General features: G+C 44.0%; 1 protein-coding gene across 16 annotated transcripts in view; it reads right to left on the bottom strand.

Annotated features, from left to right (window-relative positions):
- Positions 1 to 19949: 19949 nt before the first annotated feature.
- Positions 19950 to 24175, bottom strand: part of tcf7l2 (transcription factor 7 like 2) — a 91172-nt gene continuing 86946 nt past the window's right edge. For 15 of the 16 annotated variants that reach the window (XM_086139552.1, XM_086139550.1, XM_086139553.1 and 12 more), the window contains one exon: positions 19950 to 22423. In XM_086139552.1, the coding sequence (XP_085995678.1) occupies positions 21967 to 22423 (457 nt within the window). In that variant the 3' untranslated portion in view covers positions 19950 to 21966. The remainder of the gene's footprint in view (positions 22424 to 24175) is intronic. The other variant, XM_086139554.1, reaches the window with a different exon arrangement.

A 24175-nucleotide genomic window follows, 5' to 3' on the forward strand; every position in this document is an offset into this window, starting at 1 on the left:
CTTCCCCTTTCTTCGCTCGCTAGTTTAAAGTTGTCCTGGCTTTTATTTTGAGAAATATTAATTTGGTGGAAGAGTGGTGTCGTATCAGACACACAACACAAGGGGAGAGACAGAAAAAAGAGAGAGGGAGAGTAAGAAAGAGGGGGAAAGAGAGGAGGAAAAAAAGAGGCGCAATGCGTGCACATTTCTCCCGCTTGACGTTTTGCTGAAGTTTGTACGCCACTTGAGCCCGCCGTTTCCCTCGCTAATGATACCAGCAGAGCCTCTCTGGGGAACGGCGTCCGTCGTGCGCCTGGCTTTCACATTTCCAGCACCAGGTATTTTGGGATACGCAAGCGGGGACTATAAGGCACATCATTCCAAGAGCTCATCTGGCTCTTTCTCTCTCCCTCCCTCTCTCTCTCTCTCTCTCTCTCTATCTCTATCTCTCTCTCTCTTGCCTCCTCTCTCCTCTACAATCGGCTTCACTCCTCTCCTCTTTCTTGTTTTTGTTGTACTTCTGCATACGCAGACATTCTCTGTGTCACTCCGGCTCTTTCTCTTTCTTTCTTCTTCCCTCCCTCCCTTCCTCTTTTTTTTTTTTTTTTTTCCTCTTCCTTTTTGATTTGGTTAGGATGATTTCAAGTGTGAAGAAGAAGGAAAAAAAAAGATGCATGCACAGGAGAGGGGAAAAGTCTTTTTATTAACTTATTCATTGTATGGGAAATCAAGAGTTTTTTTTTTTTTCCCTTTCTCCCCTCCGCTCCCTCTCCCACTTCCTCTTGGTTAAGGCAAATGAATGTTTAAAGAGGTAATTTACTGGGCCCTGGCAGGATCCACATTGTGTATTACACAAACAGGCGGCAACAAAAGGAAATTCTAATCTAGACAGTAACACGACTGCACAGAGGATCCTCAGCGGGGGGTCTGGATGAATTATACAACAATCTGTGTTCTCCCTCGTTTAATTTAAAGGTCTGTTTTCAAGGCTATCGCGGGCTCCCGCTTCAGAGGAGAGACTTGGCCCTCTGAGGTCAAGCCCATATTGACAAATATCAAGAGGCAAGAAAGACGCGCCCAAAATGCAGATATGAATAAGTTAAGGCAAACAGATAAGCAAACATGCCGCAACAAGGGAGAGGAGAAGCCAGAGGATACACACACACACACACACACACACACACACACACACACACACACACACGCACACACACACACACAAAACATCTTGTTGGCCATGAAACACGAGGGCCCAAACAAGGTTTCCCAAGGAAACGAAAAAAGCCGTGATGACCGAACACGTGAAAGTGCTTTTCTTTTTTTAAAGAGAAAGTAATGGTTTGTTTGATGGAGGCGCACGCCTGTCGACGTCTAACTGTATTTCGCACAGATCTGTAGCGAACAAGGAGTCGTCGCTGTCAAGAAACCGCGCTCGGAGGCCTGCAGGACCTTTGTGCCGTCTTTGAGCTTTTCTTGGCGTTTCTCTAGTATCTGGCATGCAAATTTTCTTGCTTCCGAAGTGGTCAGAGATATTTTCGCGATCCTCCGTTTGTTACATAATAGCTACGTGAGCGTGGCAGGTAACTTGCTTTTATTTTTATCTCCCCACCCCCACCCCACCCCACCCCCCCGGTGGATTTTCAAACAACTGAATGGTGTCAGACAACATCTTTGAACAGGATTATTCTTAGGCGGACGGCGCCTTGTTGGACATTTTCCGCTCGCTTTTGCCGCGTTCCTCTTTCTTTCGCGTTTAAGATCCAAAGCGTCGGGTGGTGACTGAAGACCCGTCCACCCGGAGTCACCTCTTGTCGCCGCTGATTTTCCTCATACTTCACGGGAGCGGCGCTCCGAAGCCTCCCACACCTTCCTCATCCCCTCCCGGTTTATCACGGCACCGCCGATCAACAGGTCAGAGACCCCCCCCGCCCCCTCGCGGCTCGCTGCCGACCCGTTTTCTGACAGGATGAGTTTGACCTTTGACCTCCGGGGAAGACAGCTCAATCGTCTTTTTACGGCGGCAGTTGCAGCAGAGAAAAGGGTAGAATAACCGTAACGCACGGCTCAGGGGGAAACAAGAAAACGGAAGAGTATCCTTCCTCCTTGTAACCCGTTAGTTGTTTTCCTCTTCAAATTCACAATCACTGCACTTTAATATTATTGAAGTCTGCCGCTTTTATTTTGCTTGTTTGTTTCCTCAAAAGTCACAACCCGTTGCCTGAAAAAAAAAATTGTTTTAAGAAAAGGAGAACTTTGATGCAAATTTGGCCCCTCATTTACAGCAGAGCCACCAGAGATGTTTGCTCCCGAACGTCCTCGGAGCTCCACCGCTGATTTAACCTCCGGGGACGAGCAGCCCGTGATCACAACGCACAGAGAAAGTTAGCGGCCTCCTCTCTCCGGAGGCCAGCACTTCCTCTTGATTTCGCCTGTTCTGTCGAGAGAAAAAGGAAGGTAAAGATAAAAAAAAAAAAAAAAAAAAAACACTCTTGCTATGCCGTGTGTGTGGGCTTCACACAACTGTAAAACTGCGTCATCAGCACAAAGATAAAACTCTGCGTGTGTGTGTGTGTGTGTGTGTGCGCGTTTGTGCGCATGCGTAGCCGCCTGTGTGAGTACGTGCGTTTTGTGCCCGGGCTCTGTGTGTGTGTGAGTGAGTGAGTGAGTGTATGTGTGTATTTTAGGCAAGGTGCCTGCCCTGGAGCTAGATAATGTGAACAGAAGCAGATGGGGAAACTTAAACGCACACCCACTAGGGTATAGCAGAGCTGGCACAAAGTAAGAAGAGGTCTTAGAACATCTCCCAGCCCGAGTGGATGCCAGCACTCTCGCTAGCACCGAGACTGGATGACAAAGAGAGTGAAAGAGAGAGCGAGAAAGAGTGAGTCTGTGTTGTGTGTGCCTGTGTGTGTTTTGTACAGTGCCTCTACTTTTTTGTTCTTTTTGCATATTTATTCTTTTATGAAACTGTCGGCCCTCTGTCCTTCTGTTTTGCTTCTCCTTGGTGCTCTCTAACTAACCGTGCTTTAACTCTCAAAACTCCACCCCGAATGTCTCACATGAAGACAGTTTCTTTTTCTTGCTTAGAATTCTAGTGCTCCAAAAGGTAAACACAGTGAACTTTGACCTCTGGTAGGTGTAGTGTGGCTCTCCGCGCATGAATATGAGAAAAGCTGTTATTATTGAATCTACCAAACAAGGAACCAAAGAAAACATGATCTAAGCGCCATCCCATAACATGCCCCCCCTACAAGACATCCTACACACACACACGCACACAAATACATACACACACATACACATACACATACACATACACACACACAGAAACAACCCGATGATACCCCAGCCTCAAGATTAAGATTTTCAAACATTAATACAACATTCATACATTAATATATAGAAATAATGCACCCCCATTATATATATATATATATATATATACACACACACACACACACACACACACACACACACACACACACATATATATATATATACACACACACACACACACACATATATACATATATATATATATATATATATATATATATACACACAGTATATACACAAACACACACAGTCATACACACATACACTCAAATATATCTATCTTGCAATCACCCACCAGAGTCCATCTCCTCACATATATATGCACACATATGTATATATATACATATGCGTGTGTGTGTATATACATAGTGAATATACATACAGTTAGATATGTGTGTGCATATACTGTATGTATTCACACACATATACATATATGTGTGTGTATGATTTTTTTTTAGATACATTTGTTGCTAATTTCTCTTCCTAATCGCAGGGTGATGGCTGCTGCTTTCTTTTTTTGGGTAGTCCTTTTTTTATTTCCCCTGCCATGTTTTTACAATTTATTTCACGCAAAATTTTCATTATTGGCAAAGTGCTGAGAATGTAAATATGAGTACAACTGTCAATAGAGAGAGACTAAAAGGAAAATCAAATAAGAATAAAAAGACTTTGGTATTCTACATTGCTTCAACCACTTGTGGCAGCAGAGGCTGCTTTTAAAACTGCTCATTGAAAATGTACACAAAACTGCACAGTGTATTTAAAATGAACATTGTTTTGATCGCACGCTGCTATCGAGGTCTACTTTCATACATAAATATGTATTTATTTTGTGTATATATACGTGTGTGTGTGTGTGTGTAAATGTGACTATTCTGTAGTTAAGCTAGTTTCCAAGGACTTTCAAGTGTTTTACCAAGAAAAAAAAAAAAACATCAGGTTCTGAAAAGGAAAAAAACTGAAGTGACTTTTTTGTGCTATTTTCACATTTTATAAACTATGCTACCCTCCGATGGCTTTTTAACCACTCCGACTCACCTGCGAAGCCCCCCCACCCCGTGCCAAATTAGTCATGTGTCACATTTTGCAAAGCTTCTGAGTCGCTTGGGACCAATTTGTTTGGTCCATAAATCAGCGGTAGATCTCCACGCCAGCCAGCCAGCCGGCTGAAGCCAGGGGGGTGAAAGGAGGCCATTGAGTCCTCCCACAATGAGATGCACATGTTGCTGCCTGGTGGGTGGGTGGGTGCCTGGAGGGGTCAGAGGGTGTTTGTAGGTTAATAATGAAGTGAACTTGATCTCTCCCAGTCACACAGATGACAGGTCACTCTTTTTCCCAGAAGGGAGGAGACCTTTATCTCAGCAGTGTTGGGACAGGAACATGATGAAGAACAGTTTGGGGGGGGGGGGCACTTTTATCAGGCATAATCCTTCTGAGATAAATAATGCGACGCTGTGGTAAAACTTGGAAAAGTTCTTCAAATGTTGGTTGCGTGTCAGACACTCCTTCTGTTTGTGCGACAGTACTTTTTCTACAATGCTTGGTGTCATTCGATTGCAAGCCAAAGGTTCAGAGTCGCTTTTTGGGGAGACAGGCCCTGATCCCCTGTGGTACATTGTTCCCGATGAATAATGGGCTAAACCAGAAAGATTTTCAATACCTCCTGACCTTCAGTCTAGACCTCTTTGTCACGAAAGAAAACGCGAGTCTCAGATCGAATATTTTTTTCTATAATGTAAATAGCAAGGTTTGTCCACAAGTACGAGTCTGGGCAAATACTTGAAGTGAAAAACGTTGCGCATCCAAAATCTGCCTGGCTTTCTTCTTCGTATGATGGTCATAAACAATTTAATTCTTGAGACGAAATATTGCGAGTCATCGACCAAAGTAAACAACTTGCACAGTTTAATACACATTTATATATTTATATATATAACTGTGTATTAAGCTGTGCAAGGCTATATATATGTATATATATATATAAGTATATAAGTATATATATACATATATATATATAAACATAGCCATCAAGTTAAGTTTCTGATGCTATCTTAATGGATTAATTCACATGAATGAATAATTCACATGACTTCTTTGCATTTTTAGTAACCAGCTGAGACTGACATGCTGCCAGTTTACGGCATGAATGCATGCCGGCAGTTACCTCACCACCGATAATGGTTTCAAAAGTCTAAATATATTATAATATTATAATATGAGGACTTCAAATTGAATTTAGCAAGGACACATCTAATGGTCTGTCCAACTATTTCTGAACAGATACTGAATGGTTGAGAGTCAAAGGGATAAAAACAGCTCAACAGCTGAATTTTGGGACGTCATTGATAAACAAGCAGAAGAGTGAATGAAGACGCATCTTACAGGCTACGAAAAGGAGATAAAACTCAGAAGCAGCCCTTTATCCCTACCATTTGTTGTATAAAGCAAATGTCTTCCTATTTCAGAAATACTTTTTACACATTTTAATTCCAAAAATAATGATTCATTTTAATTGTGGGGCACATCGCTGCGGCAGTAATGGAATTAATACCCTCCAGGGGAAGTCTGGAAACTGCCATTACCTCACTGTCTCTTGAACACACAAACACACACGCAAATACAGACGCACATGTACATAACCCCCCCCCCTCGCCCGCCCATGTAAAAAATGCCCGAGTTTGATTGATGAGGAAATAGATGGCAAATTGCAGTGTCCACCCTGATGGATGACATCGTTTGGCCCGATGTGCTGATCACGTATGCCAAACCAGAGGTCTGGCCCCCCCTTCCCGCCCGCCGCCCCGCCACCTGCCCCACCCTTCCTCTGCCTCCCTTTTGCTCACATTTGATCAGCGGGATTTGTGTACGCCAGCCCTCTTTGAATTTAATGCATGAGGAGGGCGAGCGGTTGACGCTGCTCTTTTACCGCTGGCTCGGGTCCCTCTGCTTTTTTACTCCCCCCATCCATCTTCATCAAGAAGGTTCCAGTCTGTGACAGATCCGGAGGCAACGTGTTTGTTTACCCCCGTGCAAAGACAATCACGTTGTGTTAAATGGCCCTTGTCTTTCAATGGATTATTGTTTACACAGGTTCAATTATGGCGGGTGTCTAAATGAGGAGTTATTGAAAGGCAGACTAAGAAAGATGGGCAGTGATTGGGCCCTTGATAATTTCTGTCGGTGTTTGTTCTTATCATCAAAATACAGCAAATGTTGTTGAGCCTTTCATTCCCGGCCGTCGACTTTGCCAAGGATTTTTGTAGACGCTTGCGAAAACAACGAGTGTCAACAATAGAGGCGAAAATTCAGGCTGATTTCGAATCCAGTTTGAATTTTTGCCACGAGATAACATACTAAGCATGGAAACCTTCTGGAAAGACCTCTGACTGCGGCGTGGAGGGACGCCGCCATAGCCGCTGGAACGGGAGACTTGTGCATATTCCTCAATCAAAAATCCGACACGTGTAAAAAAAAAAAAAAAAAAAAAAAAAAAAAAAAGCTTTACCGGGAGATATCCTGGCAAATGCTTATTTTACGGAAGCCATCCAAGCGCCACCTCATATTCAAATGGCCTGACAGGTGAAGAGCAAGAAGAAAAGCGGGGCGGGCGGGGAGTCGGGAGATGTCTTGATTGATGGGCCGATGGCGCGGCGTGGCGGCTGAGTTTATGAGCCAGAGCAAATCTGAATATCGAGAACGCCGCCATCTTGTCACACTTGCCGTATTAAGAATTATTTGACAATGCATTATGTTGGAGATCCGTCATCCAAAGTGATGAGGACGTCCTCCCCTGTGGCTGAAATTACAACCCGCGGTGCGGTGAGCGGTAGCTCCCGCCTCACTGTGTGAATTCTCTGTGGACGTTGTGATGCAGCTGTCCATTGACAGAGGCCCTGCTCACTTAGTCAGAGTTACAAACTGCCAAACTAAATCATAAAGAAGCCTCAGTGTGTATGGATCCCGATGTCGCGTCTTGATTTATATTCCACCGCTGACCCGGCTTTGCGGGGGTGCCTGTCCTTTGTACGCATGACTTTTGAACTCGAGCCACGGACGGGTTTGCGGGGCCGAATTGCAACCTGAAGTGACTGAAAAATTTTCAGGTAATCTGCATTTAAGACGGAACTATTTAAGTAAAATACAATTTTTGATGGTCTGCGTATTCCAGCTGAGGTCACCTGGCTGGCAGTTTCTCATCCCACGGAAACAATCTGGCCTATAAATATGCAGCCGGCAGTCCGTCCCCGGGCTGTTTAACACCGTCAATGACGTGGGGCTAAAAATGACTTCCACCTGCGTCTGCTGCCTCGCCATCGGCCCTCTTGGATTTTTTTTACCGCAGCAAATCTTTGCTTTCCGAGCATCATCTGACCATTTGTTTCTCCGTAAATGCAGCTCTCGACTGAGGTGCCGGAATGTGATCGATGTACGAGTGATTCTCGATTACACGCGCGATCGTGTCTCATTACAAGAACCTGTGACTGATTTGGCCATGGGGATGGAAAAGGCAAAAATAGTATTATCTTACTTTTTAACCTTCGTGGGTCCTTTTGAAGATCTGAACAGCTGAGACTCATTCGGGTACACGTCCGAGTTTTACATGATTTATTTTGTCCGGTTTTATTACTACTGGTACCGGGTCTGTTCATCATCATGTATGATACGAAAATGGATCATCAAAAGACCCGACTGAACCGGAAAGTTTGGGTTTGACAAGTTGTTAAGCTTTTAATAGAACTCAGATGTGACATCGGTGGTGACGAGATCTCTTTCTCCGGGGACGGAGTTAAAGAATCTAGAAACGGTGAATTCATTTTGAATAGGTTATCGCAGGAAATAGAAAAAGTAGACTGATTTCTAAAATTTGGTTTAAAGTTGGCCAACATGCTTTGGATCTCAGAAATCAGAAAACTGACAAATCAGCCAATGATAATTCATTCATATCATTTCGTGATAGTAAATCACTTTTTCTTCCGATCAACAGTTGACGGAAATTTAACCGGATAGCTTACCGATGACCTGCGTACCTCGATAAAACTGGTAGGTAACGAGCGTGAGAAGTTTGTTTCTCTTTATGAAATATCCAAATGATGTATAAATTGTGAAAACAGCTTGGGAAGATAAAACAAACGCGAGCCTCTTCTTCCAATCTGTGGCCGGGGGCCGGCCGGGCCCACGGTCTTTGTCGGGAGCCTCGCACTTCGGCAGGGTTTTCGCTCTCGGGTTTCAAATGACGTAGGCGTGTCTGGTTCAAAAAGACATTTTCAGGTCTTTTTGTGGTTCAGGTGCAAATGCCCGGACCCCCGAGGACCCCCGCCGGATACGTAGACAGACGGTGTCAAGCGCCGTGACACCGCTGCCCGCGTGCAGCTGAGTTTGCGCCGTGCTTCCGCTCTACCTGGCGATCTGCAGCGCCGGGTAATAACGTCGACGTTTTAATCCGACATTAATTTAGATGTGCGCCGCATTGCTGAAAATGGTGGCGGAAACAAATCATTGGCCCTTTAATAATAATCAATGGCCGACGCCCCACTCCCCCCTCCCGCCCGTCCACCCATCAGCATCCCCCCCTTCGCTTTCCCCCCGTGCATCATCTGGTGTGGGGTTCGTGTATGTGCACGTCTATGGTACGGTGTGTGGTGTTTCTAGGTTTACTCTGTGAGCTGTGGTTTTTTTTCTCCTCTGGGGTCTTCTTGGCTGACCTCACGACCCCTCTTTCTCTGAGGACGGCCAGCTAAGAACCAAGCAACATATCAAAGAGTAGGGGGGCACAGCCAGGCCACTGGGTTTCTGGCAAAATCATCTCAATAAATAAATATCACAAGACACCGCTGGAGGGGAAAGCTTTGAAGTGGGGGGGTTGATTCCCATTCTCTCTTTTCTCTCTCACTCTTTCACAACCTCAATACAGGCACTTCTCCTCTGGTGTCTTCGCTCACCGCCAAACCCTCACCGCTTGCTCTGACAAAATGGCTCATGTGTGCTCCCGTACGCATCCTGGCGGCCCGAAACATTCGGGGCTCGTAGTTTTCCCCTCCGCGGAGGCGAGAGTCGGTGAAACTCGCCGGTCTTGTCAATAGATCCGGGGCTTCGGATTGGTCGGGAGTAGCCGGGCGCAAACTAAGTTAGAGAACCCCCTTTATTTTTGACCACATTGCAGAAGCACTCAGGTGAATAACAAGCGCTTAAACTTTAAAGGGATATTTACGAATGTCTGTTTCAGTTCAGGTTTGATGTTTTTCCACAGAGTGAGATAAGAGGGGATTATGGCTCGGAAAATATTCCGTCAATCATTCCGTGTCATCGCAGTGCCTGGAGTAAAGACAAAGTAATTGAAGATACATCAACAAAGCGTCTCCGTCACACAATAATCTTTTGTTTTGTTTTGTTTTTTTTTCTTACATTTTCCACAGCGCCTTATCAGCATCCAGACCTACTGTAATTATTTCCTGATCAATAGGAAGAAATGCATTGTAATCTACTTCAACGTTTAGATTGCTAGCGGGGTAGAACGTTTCCCCGTAGAAATTGCTCAGAAGTTAAAATGACAAAAAGCGTTGGAGAGATGTGCAACACTTTAGCCAGCTGTTGCCTCAGTGTGTCACGAAACAGATGTTTTTCTTGTTTTTTTTCAATAGGGTGACCCTTGAGGATGAAGTGCAGTGTCTGCTTTACACAGAGATAAACACAGATAACACAAATATAGACTATTGTGTTCTTCCTCGGCAGTTTTGCCTCATACGTCTTCAAACGCTGAACTCTAGCACTGGCTCGGAAAAAGAAGAGCTGACTTCTCTGAAACACCCGGTGCACTTTTCAGCAGAAGGAAAAACTCTGCTGTTGCAGCTCATTCACCGAGACACAGGCATTTATTTTTATTTTTTTATTTTTTTTTCGGGAAACCATGGCTACTCATCATTTTATGTTTTGACAACACGGCCGTCGCAACAAAAATCTAACGAGAGCGGAAAAAACAAAATTCAGCCACAAGTGTGTTGAAAGGATATTCGCTCTCATAAATGATAAAATATTTTAAGATTTTTACCCTATAATAGGCGCCTGCACACTCACATATATACACAAAAGAACCCAAAAAAAAAAGAAAAACCTACCGTTTTGCAGAAAACATTCAACATCGGAGTTTTATTTTGCAGTCGCGACCATACAAACAGCGCATTTTCCCAGCAGCCACTTGAATGCACATGGTTGGATGTAGGTTGTGAGGTCAGGGGGCCGAATATTCAGTTTCCGCTGCCAGCTTGAATTTGATGTATAATAACAATGTCAGCTGCTTTGGGGACTTTGTTGGATTTTTGTTGTCGCTCCCAACATTGTGTCGCAATGTATTTGTGAAATTCGAATTCGGAATCAGAAGCAGGTTTATTGACCAAGTATGTTCAGAAATACAAGGAATTTGGCTCCAGCTGACAGAAGGTACTCAATGACAAGAACATTATTCATAGAACAAAACAGTCCATAATATGGTGATAATCCATATCAGCAATCGGCACATCCGGCAATATTTTCGGTGAGAAAGCGCAAAGAGATAATTAAGATAAGTGATTCTAATAATTCTAATATACAGTATATAACTGTATACAGCTCAAATAAGTCAAGTCAAGTCAGATATATTTATACGGCCACAAATCAAAACAGAGTTGTCTCGTGACACTTAACATGTCAAGCAATTCTGGACCGCACTCTTTAAAATAACTTACAGAAAACCGACATTCCTCCATGAGCGACATGGAGACGGTGACGGGGAAACTGGACGTAAACTAGGACGGATCCGAGGTTCGAGCCGGCAGCCTTCTGTCTCGCACGGTTGGAGTAGAAAGACGGAACGAGAGAAAAAAGGCAGAGAAATAGAAAACAAGAGTGTGATAGAAGCAGGGGAGGGAGGATGAGGACTGGGAAGGAAAAGCGGCAATCATCTGGTACAAATGGTGACAGTAGCAATAACATTAAAAAACATGGAAGAAATGAGAAAAACAATGCATTACAGCAATAATTATATACTTTTCGTGTGATCATTTATTGTCAATATGGAGATTGTATTAGTATTAGCATTCAATTGTATTGAACTATAATTGTGTATATATATATATATATATATATACTGTATAGTATATGTACTTTATACAATACATATACGTATGAAATATATATTACAGATAGATAGATAGATAGATAGATAGATAGATAGATAGATAGATAGATAGATAGATAGATAGATAGATAGATAGATAGATAGATAGATAGATAGATATTTTTCAAATAACAGACAAATAAAATCAAACCATTGACGATACGCCGCCATTTTTCACGCTGGCGTACTTAAAGAATAAAAAATGTTTGTCATGATTAGTAAGGTGGTGTTTAGGTCTTTGATAAGTTTTGCTGTGTTGTTTTTTCACCGCCTCCCGTCATCGGAGAACCATCGTCTAATGTTCAACATGAATAAAAAAGCAATGCGATAACACGACAACACTGAGGAGGAGGTAAGCGTGGAATGCCTGGAGGGAGAATGTAGGTGCATTAGGCTCTGAAATTGGTCAATAGTGTTTTCCTCTCACAACTGAGAGGAATGTGGCTTTGATTGTAAATGTGTGTGTGTGTGTGTGTTTGTGTGTGTGTGTGTGTGTGCATTCGCCGCTACACGGTGCACTATGGGGGTTAACAGCATGTCTCCAGGGAGCATGTTATTGACTGTTGACCAGCCCAAATTAATTTTCAACAAGCCTCTTCAGGGAACAATGGAGACGGATCATTCCAAAGGGAGGTCCTTCTCTTCTCTATAGTATCTTTTGTTTGTCAATTGTTGCCTTTCAAAGTTTTTAGTCGCGATTGTAAACCGCGGTGCATCTGTTTCCGATTTTAACGTCGCGGTTTGGCGGCAGAGAACAGCTTGTTATCTTCTTGCCACCCAAATTCTTTTTTTCAACATCGCTGACTGCAGTCGATATTTCCAAAGTCTCGTCCTCATATGGATTTAAATGCGCTCGTGCAGTCGAGGCGCCTGAGCTGAAAAAGTCAAGCAGCCGAGTTAAACAAGAGGACTCATTGTTAATTTGAGCATCCTGGCTTATTAGTTTAGTTTTGATCTATTGGAGGCGGCTGGGTGTCATCCCATCTCTTGTTTTCCCTCTCCCACTTTGAATGGTACAAGTGACAAAAGGCCTCCCACACACAGTCGCTGGCGCAGTGTGATCACTGCACGCAGAGACACAGGGAGGTGTCAGCACTAATCTCCTTTAAAATGGCTCTCTTGTCTTACATCCCATGCTCTCGGCGTATCCTCAACACTGTAATTGTGTCTACTGGATGAGACTTGCCGTCCCACTTTTACACCACTTTGCTTTCATTCAGTCGAGTGCATTCCGCTGAAGCCGGGTTTGCATCGCTCTTGACTGAGGTGTTAAAAATCAATAAAAAAGGTTTTTACCCGCTATTCTCAGCCACACCGGTGCGCCTGGCGCTTTCTAAAGTCCCATCTGTGAAGGAGATAATAAGGAGTAATATGTAGTACAAAAACACGATCGCTGTCAGATCGAGGTTGGAACCGTTTCGTTCGAGATACGCTCTTGCAAAGTGATTTAGGCCGTCGAAGAATTACTAATTGACATCCGCCACTTCTCTCGGGTTTACATCCAGCAACTTGTTGGGAAATCGGAGCAAGATTTTGGACTTGATTCTTAGGAGGTGTTAGAACGGATGTTTTACAGTCAGGTCCGCAGCCGGTGCATCACCGTGTCACTTTAAATATTCAAATGTGCGCGGCCGTCCGAGTTTTGTTTACGCGTTTTTATTTCAATCCGATTCCATTTTTCAGTGATTTGGTGGAATTTCTTCATTATGTGACGTTTAAATGACAAATGAACATAAGAATAAACTCAACTAAACCGGAAGAGTTGGGACACACACATGCCAGCGCCCTCCCAAGAATCAGCAGCGGTGAGAATGAATGAATTAATTTAAATAGTAATATTAATGATTACTACTTTATAAGTTTGGTCATGTTTTAAAATGACTAAATTCAGGCCTTGTTCCAAGGGCTTGAGGGTCCATCACTCCCCCGTATGCTCTGGTGATTTTATTTAAACTGCATTCTATATGTATATAAATAAACACACACACATACTGTGTGTATATATATATATATATATGCAAGTAGAGTTGGCTGTGTTATTACACAGGTTTGATCATTTGCAACACAACTGAACCAGTCAAGGGTAGGAGCACGCAAGACACACTCCATTAATTCAAGATTAACTGAGGATGGAGACGCAGTCGTGTGGTTTTTCTGTAATGCGCCGCATATTTTAGAGAGAACTCTCTCAGCTGAGCTTGTTTTCCCAAGGTCACAGCCTGTGATCATGAGGAGCAGAACTGACTTGATACATCTGGTCTTCATTATAAGAGGCTGGAACATGCTCCGCTATCATTCCCGCTATCTGCTGAGGGAGATGGAAGACAGCCACAGAATCCAACTTAGCAGGGGCTGCCTTCCATCTTTCCTTATATTCTGGGGTTAGCCTTCCATCTCCCTCTCATTTTCCCTTTTGTTATTCAAATGATGTTAGCTTTATCTCTACCTCAACCTCTGAAGTCTTGCGTATTTATGCAAAATCCATGTTTGGCTTCCTTGTTGAGACTGAAGTGGAGATTGATGCGCTCATCAGCGTTTTAAGTCGAAGTCTGCCTCGTTTGGGTGATACCCTTGTCTTCTCCCTTTTCGCTTTGCTGAGAAAGTTTCTTCTTCCTCTTGCGTACCTTGTTGATGCCCTGGAAAAGTCAGAGCTAAGTCAGAGCTCTCCGCCGTCTCGCCCCCAGGACAGAGTGCACCTAGCCACATGCCTCGTAGGCTCGCCAGGAGCTCGGTGTCTCTGAACCGACTGATTGCCACTCAGAAAGAGAGAGAGAGAAAGAAAAAACTCCCACACTGTTTCCATCCTGCCATTTACTTCCATGCGCTGAACACGGAGCACATCAAAGAAGCGAACTCACCCGATGGCTCCGCGTCCTCATCCAGCCGTCCACCCCGAACGCCCTCCCCTCAATGCCCTCGGCGCTCCGGACACACACCTCCTTCTCCCGGCCCCGCTCCCTCTTCGCCCGTTGTAAATTTTTGCAGATGAAATCAAACGCACTCATTTTCATGGCGTGTCAGAAGCAATGCACCGGACCGTGGAGCCAGGAGAGGAAAATCAATGCAGCCCTAAGTGGGAGATCAAACTCAATATGGAGGTTTGGATTGAGTCACAGTGTCCTTCATTACAACACACACATCTATTTTTTTTTTTTTTTTTTGCTCCTCAGCTCTATTTGCATTGGTGTACTTGTGCGTACGCGTGTGTACGTGTGTTTCTATAAACGTTCAACATGTGAACAAGACTGTGGAGGATGTATTCTTTGGTGGAAGTAGAATAATATGTCCAATAATCTATTATTACCTACGATGCAACGATGGTATGCTATTATGTAACGTGTACGTGTGTTCCTGTGTGTGTGTGTGTGTGGTGTGTGTGTGATGGATAGATAGATAGATAGATAGATAGATAGATAGATAGATAGATAGATAGATAGATAGATAGATAGATAGATAGATAGATAGACAGACAGACAGACAGATAGATAGATAGATAGATAGATAGATAGATAGATAGATAGATAGATAGATAGATAGATAGATAGATAGATGTTGCACTTCCTTTGATTACCTTGCTGAAGGCTTATTTTATTGTTATAAACCATTCCTGCCTTGGATTTTTCAGTCAGCAGATCCAAATACAAATCTGACAACAGAGCTTAGCCTTGATCAGTTGCCGTCCACAAACTCGTCGTTCCATAATTTAATGCTTGCAATGAATTCAAAGAGGTGCCGCTTTATTCCTCTCCTTGTCCCATAATATCCCTTGTAGCCCTTGTATTGGCTGAAAGGAAACAGCAGCGTTTCCAGGCGAGTGACACGGGTAACCACATTTCTGTCCGCATTTGATCACTGGACCTTGTAGGATATAAAAAAAAAAACTAAAAAAAAAAACCAGATCTATTATTGATATCTGGCAGCTAAAGTTGCGTCACCTTGAGAGTTCCGAAGGTGAAAACAACACAGCGCAAATGGGTGTTTTTTTTTTTATTTCTTTTTTTTTTATTTCTTTTTTATTTATTTCTGTTTCCCTCTAGTGAGATGTCACTTCAAAAAAAAAAAAAAACAAGCAAGGAGTGTTATTATGCTGAGAGAATGTCAGCCAGTTACAATAGGCTTCTTAATGAGGTAGTATGGCAAACTTTCAGGCAGGCCATAATATGAATTATTTGTCATTGGCTATGTGTGTGTGTGTGTATGTGTGTGTGTCTTTGGAAAAGGCCCAGTGTAAAGCGGGATGAAGGCAGGCCTTGATGGAAAGATGTGGCACTAGCCCGGGGGCTCGCTCCACTGCGAGGCTAGTTAGCTCACTGCACACCGCCATCATTAGGGACCGGGGCACTCGCGCCGGCAAGGTGACACGCAAGGATTCAGACGGCGGCGCATGAACACAACACCTGCATGTGTTGCATCTCTTTGCCGGCGCGCCCCTCCTTCCTTTCCTCCTTCCCCCGGTCTGACTAGACCTCGCTCCAGTTACCGCCGAACCGTGTTCTTATTTCAACATCAGACCAATCGCCGCCGTGAGTTTCGCGGCCCTCCGGCATGGAATAACCAGCCTGGCTTCGCGGTTGCCGCTATTTCACGCGCGCGTTCTTATTTGTTTCATTTTTTTTATCGATGCCAGGTGTCACGCGTGCCATCTTTACGTTTTAATCTCTGTGGAATTCCTCTGAGTGCTGCCGCTTGTAGGGGGGAAAACAGATCCGGTGCATTTTCTGCATCGGAGGGCGTGGAAAGGAGGGACCGCTTCGCAAAACACACTTCTGCCGTCGCCTTAAGGGCCGTGTTTTGGTCTGCATCGCTTGATTATTGATGATATCAGCGACGGCGCGGTCTATCATTTCTCTAACACAATCAGAAAGGAAATAGCATTTCTCTTGTGGCGCCGAAAAAATATATTTATTTATTGAAAAGTGTAAGTGAAGTTTCTCTTCCCGGATATAATGCCTGCTTACTCAAGATAATCCACTGCGATTTAATGAGGAACTATTTTATCTCAAGCAGACTACCCACACAAATACCGACATAAAACTACTCATAAGAAAGTTTGTGAATTAGCTTAATAAACAGAGGGAAAATATATGTTTTTGCTCGTTTTGAATCGCTTGACTATGCGAATAATCCTATTGGTGCGCTAATTTCCACCCACCCGTCCGCACTAAACCAATGAGAGAATGTGTCCGTCTGGAAAAATATATCAAGTTTTGTCTATTTATTCTATACCTTTACCGTTTTTTTTTTTTTTTGAAGAGATGTTTTCCCAACTATTTTTGAGATTTCTTTTACATTAAATTAAATTAAACAAGTAAAGCTCCTGTCTGTCCTTGTGGAGTGACCCGTTATAATTTCTTCTCCTTTTTTTTTTTTTTTTTTGAAGGACGACGTGAAGTAAAAATCTCACATAACCAAAGGACAAAGGATGACACGAGCGTCGCTTTGATACACGTCCTCTCGATGAATTTGTGTGCTTTAACTGTAATTTGCTATCTGATAACTCAAAAGGGTGAAAAAGTAGACTTGAGAGGATTCAACATTCGCTCGACTGCAATGAAATTGGTTGACTCTGATTCATTCTTGTCTATGTGACATCTTAAATCTTACTCCATGAGATGCGGTCAAGAACTGTGCAAACGGGGTGGAGGCTCAAGTGCCTTTTGTGTTTGTGAATATTTTCGGCTGCGCAACGCTCTTCGTCAGACGGCGGCGAACCGAGGTGCTTGAGGAATGAATGAAGGTTAATGAAGGTCGCTGCCGGGCTGAAATGGATTGGAGTTGGTTTCAATACATTCTTTCTAACTAACCATCCAATGAGGGCTTTTTTTTTTATTTTTTGTAAAAAAAATTTTTTCAATAGCTTTATTAAATTTGCATTCATAAAAAAAAAAAAAAGCAGCATTTGCTAACCGAGTGTTTTTTTTTTTTTTCAAGGTATGATCTTTTATTCTGCTTCCTTTGAACATCCTATTAGACCTCAATTTGTTGAAAGACGAGAAAAAGTTCTGGAGGAAAACCTAAATCTGTTGACGTGAAGACGCCCCCCCCCCCCGTTTTAGACGTTCGCACTCTCAACTGAGCATTTTTTAAGCCTTTCATTTCCCCCCATTTAAGAACATCATTTGAAACAATACCCTTTTTGTGATATGTTTGCGGGCACGTTTAATGTTCCGCAATGTTTCCGATTTCTATGCTTGCTTGTTTGCTTGCAATGATGGCCTTCAACATTTTTCCCTCCATGCCACACAGATATCAAAAAACATCATTTCTTTACTGATGTATACAAAGCCTTTCCCCTCCTTGAAATGTAATAGAACCGTCACAGACGTCTCCGTGTTATATGTTGCTCGTAACGGTTTATAGTTCAAGGGTATAGCTCACACAAATGCATTAAGTGTACCTACTGTATACATTCAGAGGGAACAAAGCAGAGTCCCATGTTTGCTTGATCACGACTGAACCCATCCCCCTGGTTTTAGTGGCTTCTCTCCGGAGGACAGTCTATTCATTATTGCGACGTTCAAATCCGACCCGCGCGCCGCGTTTCGGGGAAACTTAAACACTTTTTTTCACTGCTTGTTTTCATGGTTACTTTGTTGATTTAATACACCGCGCGGTAAATAACAATCGTCGCTGTTCTCCTCGGAGACAATCCGTACGCACCGCTCTTGCCTGCAAAGGACTTCAACTGAGGTTCCTCCGCCGAGGACGTTGTGAGCGCGAGTCCAAACAAAAAAGCCGAGTCGGAAGGAGGCGTAAAGCCCTCGTTCTGTTTCTGATGCAGAACATTTGTACACGGATTTCCTGGCATAGCGGCGGATTGGACTCCGCCTGAAACACTTCCGTGGTGATAATTTGCATTTTAAAGATGGATCGGTGAGAAAACCACTCCGTCGCGTGTGACACAAATGGAATTACAGATTTAAATACCAAAACAAGTCGGCGTTAAGCACAGTTCTCTGAAGTGCTGATGGTGCGCGACCATATGTTGATCACAGAATTCTTTCAAGACACAACAAAACACACAGTTGCCCCGAGTACCAAAGCTCTGATGCCTCAACATCTTTGTCCAATTCCACGACCCTGATGGTTGAGCTAACCGAGTTCAGATGATCCTCATCTGATCATCTGCCTCGGCCTGACTTCCAAGTCATGATCATTTCAGTCATGAGCTTTTTTTTTTTTCTCTCTCTTTCCTACATCGCTTTTGCGTTCTGGCAGCTTGAAGTATATTTAGATGCCGTCAAATATGCCAGCGTGTATTACAGTGTGCACATAAATCAAAAGCTCATTACCCGACCGTGATCCTTGTGACTGTGTCTCTGGACCCTTTGAAGATGTGCGCATTTTTGTTTGTTTCTTCCAAGTTCTAAATGGAAACCGATCATTGGAGATGCAGCTTGATGCCCGGAAAGTTTGATTTTCCCAAAACAAAATATGGACAAAGTGCATTTTTGTTATATCTCTTACAGTAACAATGTTTGCTGGTAGAAATGTGATTCATTTTGTCTGCCCCGTCTCAAAGCGTGCCCTTTTATTTTACTTGAGACAAATGAGTAGGGCAACACTTTTACACACAAGTCTGCGAGTCTAAATATAAATATCTATGTCGATCTATCTATCTATATATAGACATATATATGAAAATGTGTTTATTCTTGCAGTCTCCGAAAGAAATTCAAATAGTTTGTAAAACAAAGCTGATTTTCAACGAAACCTGTCTTTTAATGTAGTTATTCTCAGCCTCTTTAAACTGTCCTGGGTTTCACAAAAGTAAAACGTAACGTCTCTGTTCACAGACATTTTGATGAATTAATGTAGTTTCTTTAATCTATGAAACATTTCCCCTAAAATATTTTGCCAATCCTTGTGGGCACCCCGGAGGTTGTATCCGCAAATATGTGGACGCGTCAAAAGTCAAACAGCCACAGGTTATTCTTAAGTTGTGGCTCATCTACAAATTGTGAGTTTGACATGACAGAATATCTGCAACTAAGTTCAAAAATGACTTCTGAAGCTCTTCTGCTTCACTGCGAGAAGCTCCCCGGTTCATTTCCGACAGCGGGCCTTTTCCGGGCGGGTTTCCTCCGGGGTCTCCGGTTTCCTCCCGAAGTCCGAAAAACACGCGGCAGGTTCACTGGAGACCCTAAAGTGTCCAGACTTGTGAATGAGAGGGTGAACGGCTGTCGGTCTCTACATGTGGCCTCGTGACGGGCCGGCGACGGGTCCGGGGTGAACTCCGCCTGCCGCCCAGTGACAGCCGGGATGGGCTCCGGCGCCACGACGACCCCGAGTGCGGGATCGGCGGTAGAGGTAATAGATGAGTGACTACGAAATCGGCCTTTACAGCAGATTAGACTTGCAACTTTTACTGTCTGTGAGCAGAGTTGGAAAATAGATCGTAATTCCAATTATCGCATCCGCTCTGATCTACGGCCTCTATGAGGTTAGGATAAGCACGCGTTCCAGGAAAAGGAAGAGTCCGACGTGCACATACTAAGTTGCTTTTATTAATACAGAACTGCATGCTACAGAGACTGTACAGCATAAACATTTATTTCATTACAAAAAAACATGGTTTTGGAACCATTTTAAAATAACAGGAGAAAACAAACAAACAAAAAAAGGTAAGAGCATAAAATAGAACAGGAACATCACAGCCGTTAAGGAAACATTCAAACTATTTATCATTAGCATCTTAATAAACCAGAGAAGAAATAGACAGATTACAGTCGCGTCATGTCAACTACAATGGCACCGAGTGGATGATTCTCTTGTAGCTTTTTTTACAGCCTCTTGCAACATCAACATGCCTATTTTTTCTATCTACCTATATGTAGTATTGTACTTAAAAGTGGCAGTTTGTGTATTTTTTTGTATTTAATAGTTTTTTTATGAACCTCCTAATATACATAATTTGGCCCTTGTGGGTTTATACAGCATGATGTCCGTCTTTTTATTAGGTTTAAATTTTAATATTTGACAATTTGCTACCAAACACATTTGTTATAGCAACATTTATACTACATACATAGCAATCTATGTAACGTCACAGCAAAGAATGGTATCAAAATAAAAAAAAAAAACAAAACAAAACAAAAGAACAAACGAACGAACGAACGAACGAACGAACAACAACGAAAAAAAAAAAAAAGAAAGTCCCTACAGCCTGGTTAGAGGGGGAGATGGATTTCTCACGAAATTTGGCACGGAAAATCTGTACACGGATCTACAGTCGGAGAGATGTGACTGTGCAATAAAAAAAGAAGGGCTTTCGACACGTTTTCCATCTGCTGAAGACACGGCAACCACTGTCTCCTGTTTCAAGTTTTCTTTTCTCCTTTTTGTTAAATGGCTTATTGACGCATTTCTCCAAATGAAGTTTTGTGCATACTTCTGTTCATCGAGATCTACACGGTACACGGAGCGGAATCCAGGTTTTTTTCAGCGAGGAAAAAATGAATTCCCGAACAAAAAGAAAACAAAACAAAAAAAAAAAAAAACAAACAAAAAAAAAAAAGATTTTTGCTTTTTAAAACCTCCTTGTATAAACGGATCGTTCATATATAAGTCGCTTACCTTAAGAAAAAATATTTGTACAACGTATTAAGAACAAAAAGGTCAAAAAGAGACACGTACAAGATACAACAAGCAATCTCTAAAGCAATAAATACTACTGGTCCTAGCGTTGTGACATTTTGAATTTAATAACCCTTAACCCTCCCACCCCAACCTCCCCTCGAGCCCACCCGACTTTGCCTGACTCCGCCCCGAAGGTAAACAACAAAGAAAAAAAGAGACAAAGCAGTGGAAGAATGCATATTTAACACAGTTAACCCCCCCGTCCCCCCCGCCCGCCTCCCGCCCCCACATCCCCATTATTCTGTACATTTAAACAAGAACAAGTAACATCACAATTAAAGTTGTTCTTCGGAGAGGTGTTGCCGCTAGCCTCCTGCCCTCCTAGAGTTTGAACAGATGTCACATGATTGGTTCGCAAGCTCGTATTTAATACAAATAAAGAAGGAGAACCAACTCTTTCAAGAAAAGGGCTCATTGAATAATCTAGCCTACCATTTTATATCCGTCTTTTAAACTTTTTGAAGTTGCACTAGATAACTTTTTTTTCTGTTTGCACTGTTAAACACTACAAAAAAGACAGAACAAAAAATTCATAAAAATTTTGGCAGATTCACAAAGCTATACTACAGCTCATTGTATCATTTCTTTATAATAATTAGATTTTTTTCGATAATGATGGGTCAAATATTGACCAATGAACTTTAATACAACAAAAACTAAAATTTCAAAGCCTCATGGCACAGAAATAAAGATAAACGAAATGATGCCGAGTGAAATAATAGCAGAGACAGGGCCTAGAAAGGTGTGGGTGTGTGTGCGTGTGTGCGTGCGTGCGTGCGTGTGTGTGTGTGTTTGTTTGTGTGCTTGTGTGTGCTTGTGGGAGTTCGCAGAGCTAGAAAAGAGGTGAAGAAGAATAGGGTAGACTATTCTATAGACTTGGTCACTAGCGACAGAGGCTGAGGGGCCGCGGTGGGGAGGAGCGAGAGGGAATGACACAGCAATGGCGAGGGCCGGCCCATCGAGGACACCACAGAGGAGCCCGGCTGCCGCGAGGACGAGACATCGCCGTGCTCCAGGGCTCCGTTGTGGGAGGAGGCGCCGGGCGTTTTGCTAGCCGCGGCAGAGTTTTCCAGCTGAACCAAAGATGGCGGCGGAGGCCCGGCCAGGAGGTGCGGGTGATGGAGTGGCTGGTGGGCCGGTTTCATAGTCAGTGAAAGAGGTTGCATTTGTTCAGTCTGAGGTTTGGACTCTTTTGAGGAGGGGGAGGGGACCACTGAGGAGGGCGAGGATGGGGGGGAGTCGAGTAAGCTTCCGTCCGTAGAGGGAGGACTGGCACAGCTGCCTTCACCTTGGATGTAGCGAATGCACTTTTTTTTTCTCCTGAGGGACAAAGCGAGATAAAAAAAAAAAAAGAATCATCTTAGCGTCGCGCCTTCGGATCGCATCCCCTCTTAGCGCCGCAGCGGACTTGAACGCACCGTGGCGTTCCCCCCCCCCCCCCCCCCCCCCGAAATTTGACAATCTCGTGGCCGATCGTTCCCCGCCTGTGCGTTCAAGTCGCTTGGCGGTCCTCCTGCTAAGAGGGTCAAGCGGCAGAAAAAGACTCCAAAATACTAAACCATCAGACAGGACAGACGTAGGAAAGAGCACAAGTGAAGCACCTGGACAAGAAACGGCAGGGAGATGAGAAGCAGACACGGAGGTGATGACGATGGCGGTAATGGCGGTGAGAGGAGGATGAGGAAAATGAAATGCAGCAATGGTTGCTCTCTGGATGTGAACTCGGCCTCTCTTGCGGCCAAAAACAAACTACAACCGGGGATCAGGTTGCCGTTCTCTGTAGCAACACGAGGTTACCGGACCTCCTCTCCCTCTAACTGGCTGTACTCGTTCTCCTCCTGAGGGGACAGAGTTTGTGTATGCGGCGAGAAAAGTCAACAAGATCCACACTGAGCTACATCTGCCCCACAGACACAAGCTTGAGCGCGCGCGTGTGTGTGTGTGTTTATGTGTGTGAGGGTCAAGACATCATGTTTGCATTCCTGCCTGGAGTCGAGACCCTCTCCCTGCCTGCTGAGTCCCGAGGCCAGGCCCCTGTTGCGCTCGCCTGATGATGGGAGTACGTGAGGGCTGAGGGAAGAGGGGGAGTTTTCCGCTGGATCGAGAGAGGATTTTTGCCTTTATTCGCGGTGACTCTGCATTGAAGGCTACGTTTGGATTTGGTTACTGGGGGGGGGGCGGCTAGCGGGAAGTCTCTGCCCACCTCATCTTTACCCTGACCCTGGCAGTGACCCCTCTCGCAACTCTCCATTTTTAACACAAGGATGCCTGAAGGCCACCGAGCATCGCTATCGGACTGACTCGGGAGAGAAGGTGAAAAGGGGGGGGGGGGGGGGGGTCTGAAAAGAAAGATGGAGGCATCTGGTGTCGAACGTACACATCTGAGCTACGGTTTAATCTAGACGTCACCCCGTCTTCTAGTAATTCTGTGCGGTTTTATAAATACAGAGAGCATACTACTCAGGGGGGGAAAAAAAAGGCGAGTAACACTGACATCCCGTAAAAAAGAAACCCAACTCGCGTGTTTCGTAAAGACAGGCATACACTTCAAATTTTATGAATTAGAAAAGGACACAGCGAAAGTCCAGGCTTTCGTTTTCTGTCTTTTACATGGATACCGTGAAGGGAGAGGGGGCGCGGGAAATCGTCCGGCGTGAAAAAGGTATCATTTCAGTCCTGTGTTCGTGTCTCGCTCTCCATAACTGTCCGTCAAACTGCAACAAATGAGCTAATATCCATTTTTTAGCAGACGTATTGATCGGTAGTATGGGCCTGTGTATGTTATTGATTTTTTCACGCCCCCCTCTCTCGGGGGAAATTACACCAGATGCATCTTTTCGGAAACGGGAGCCCAGAGAGGACTTTTAACCTCTCGACTCCTGTAATAAAGACCGAATTATCCCGCCTTCACTTCTGATCTGGTGATTAGCAATTACCGCTACAAGAAAGGCGCGGTATTTGTTGGGAATGCGTGCGGCTTGGCGCGGCGGGAGGGGAGAGCAGCGGAGAAACGACGGCCGGCCGACCGGCCGACCGGACGTTGAGCGCGGGAAGCTCCGTTTTCTACTGAGG

This window comes from Fistularia commersonii, chromosome 32 (assembly GCF_037954325.1).
Source record: "Fistularia commersonii isolate RoL2024-O1a breed Wild chromosome 32, RoL_Fcom_v1.0, whole genome shotgun sequence".
Classification (NCBI taxonomy): Eukaryota; Metazoa; Chordata; class Actinopteri; order Syngnathiformes; family Fistulariidae; genus Fistularia; species Fistularia commersonii.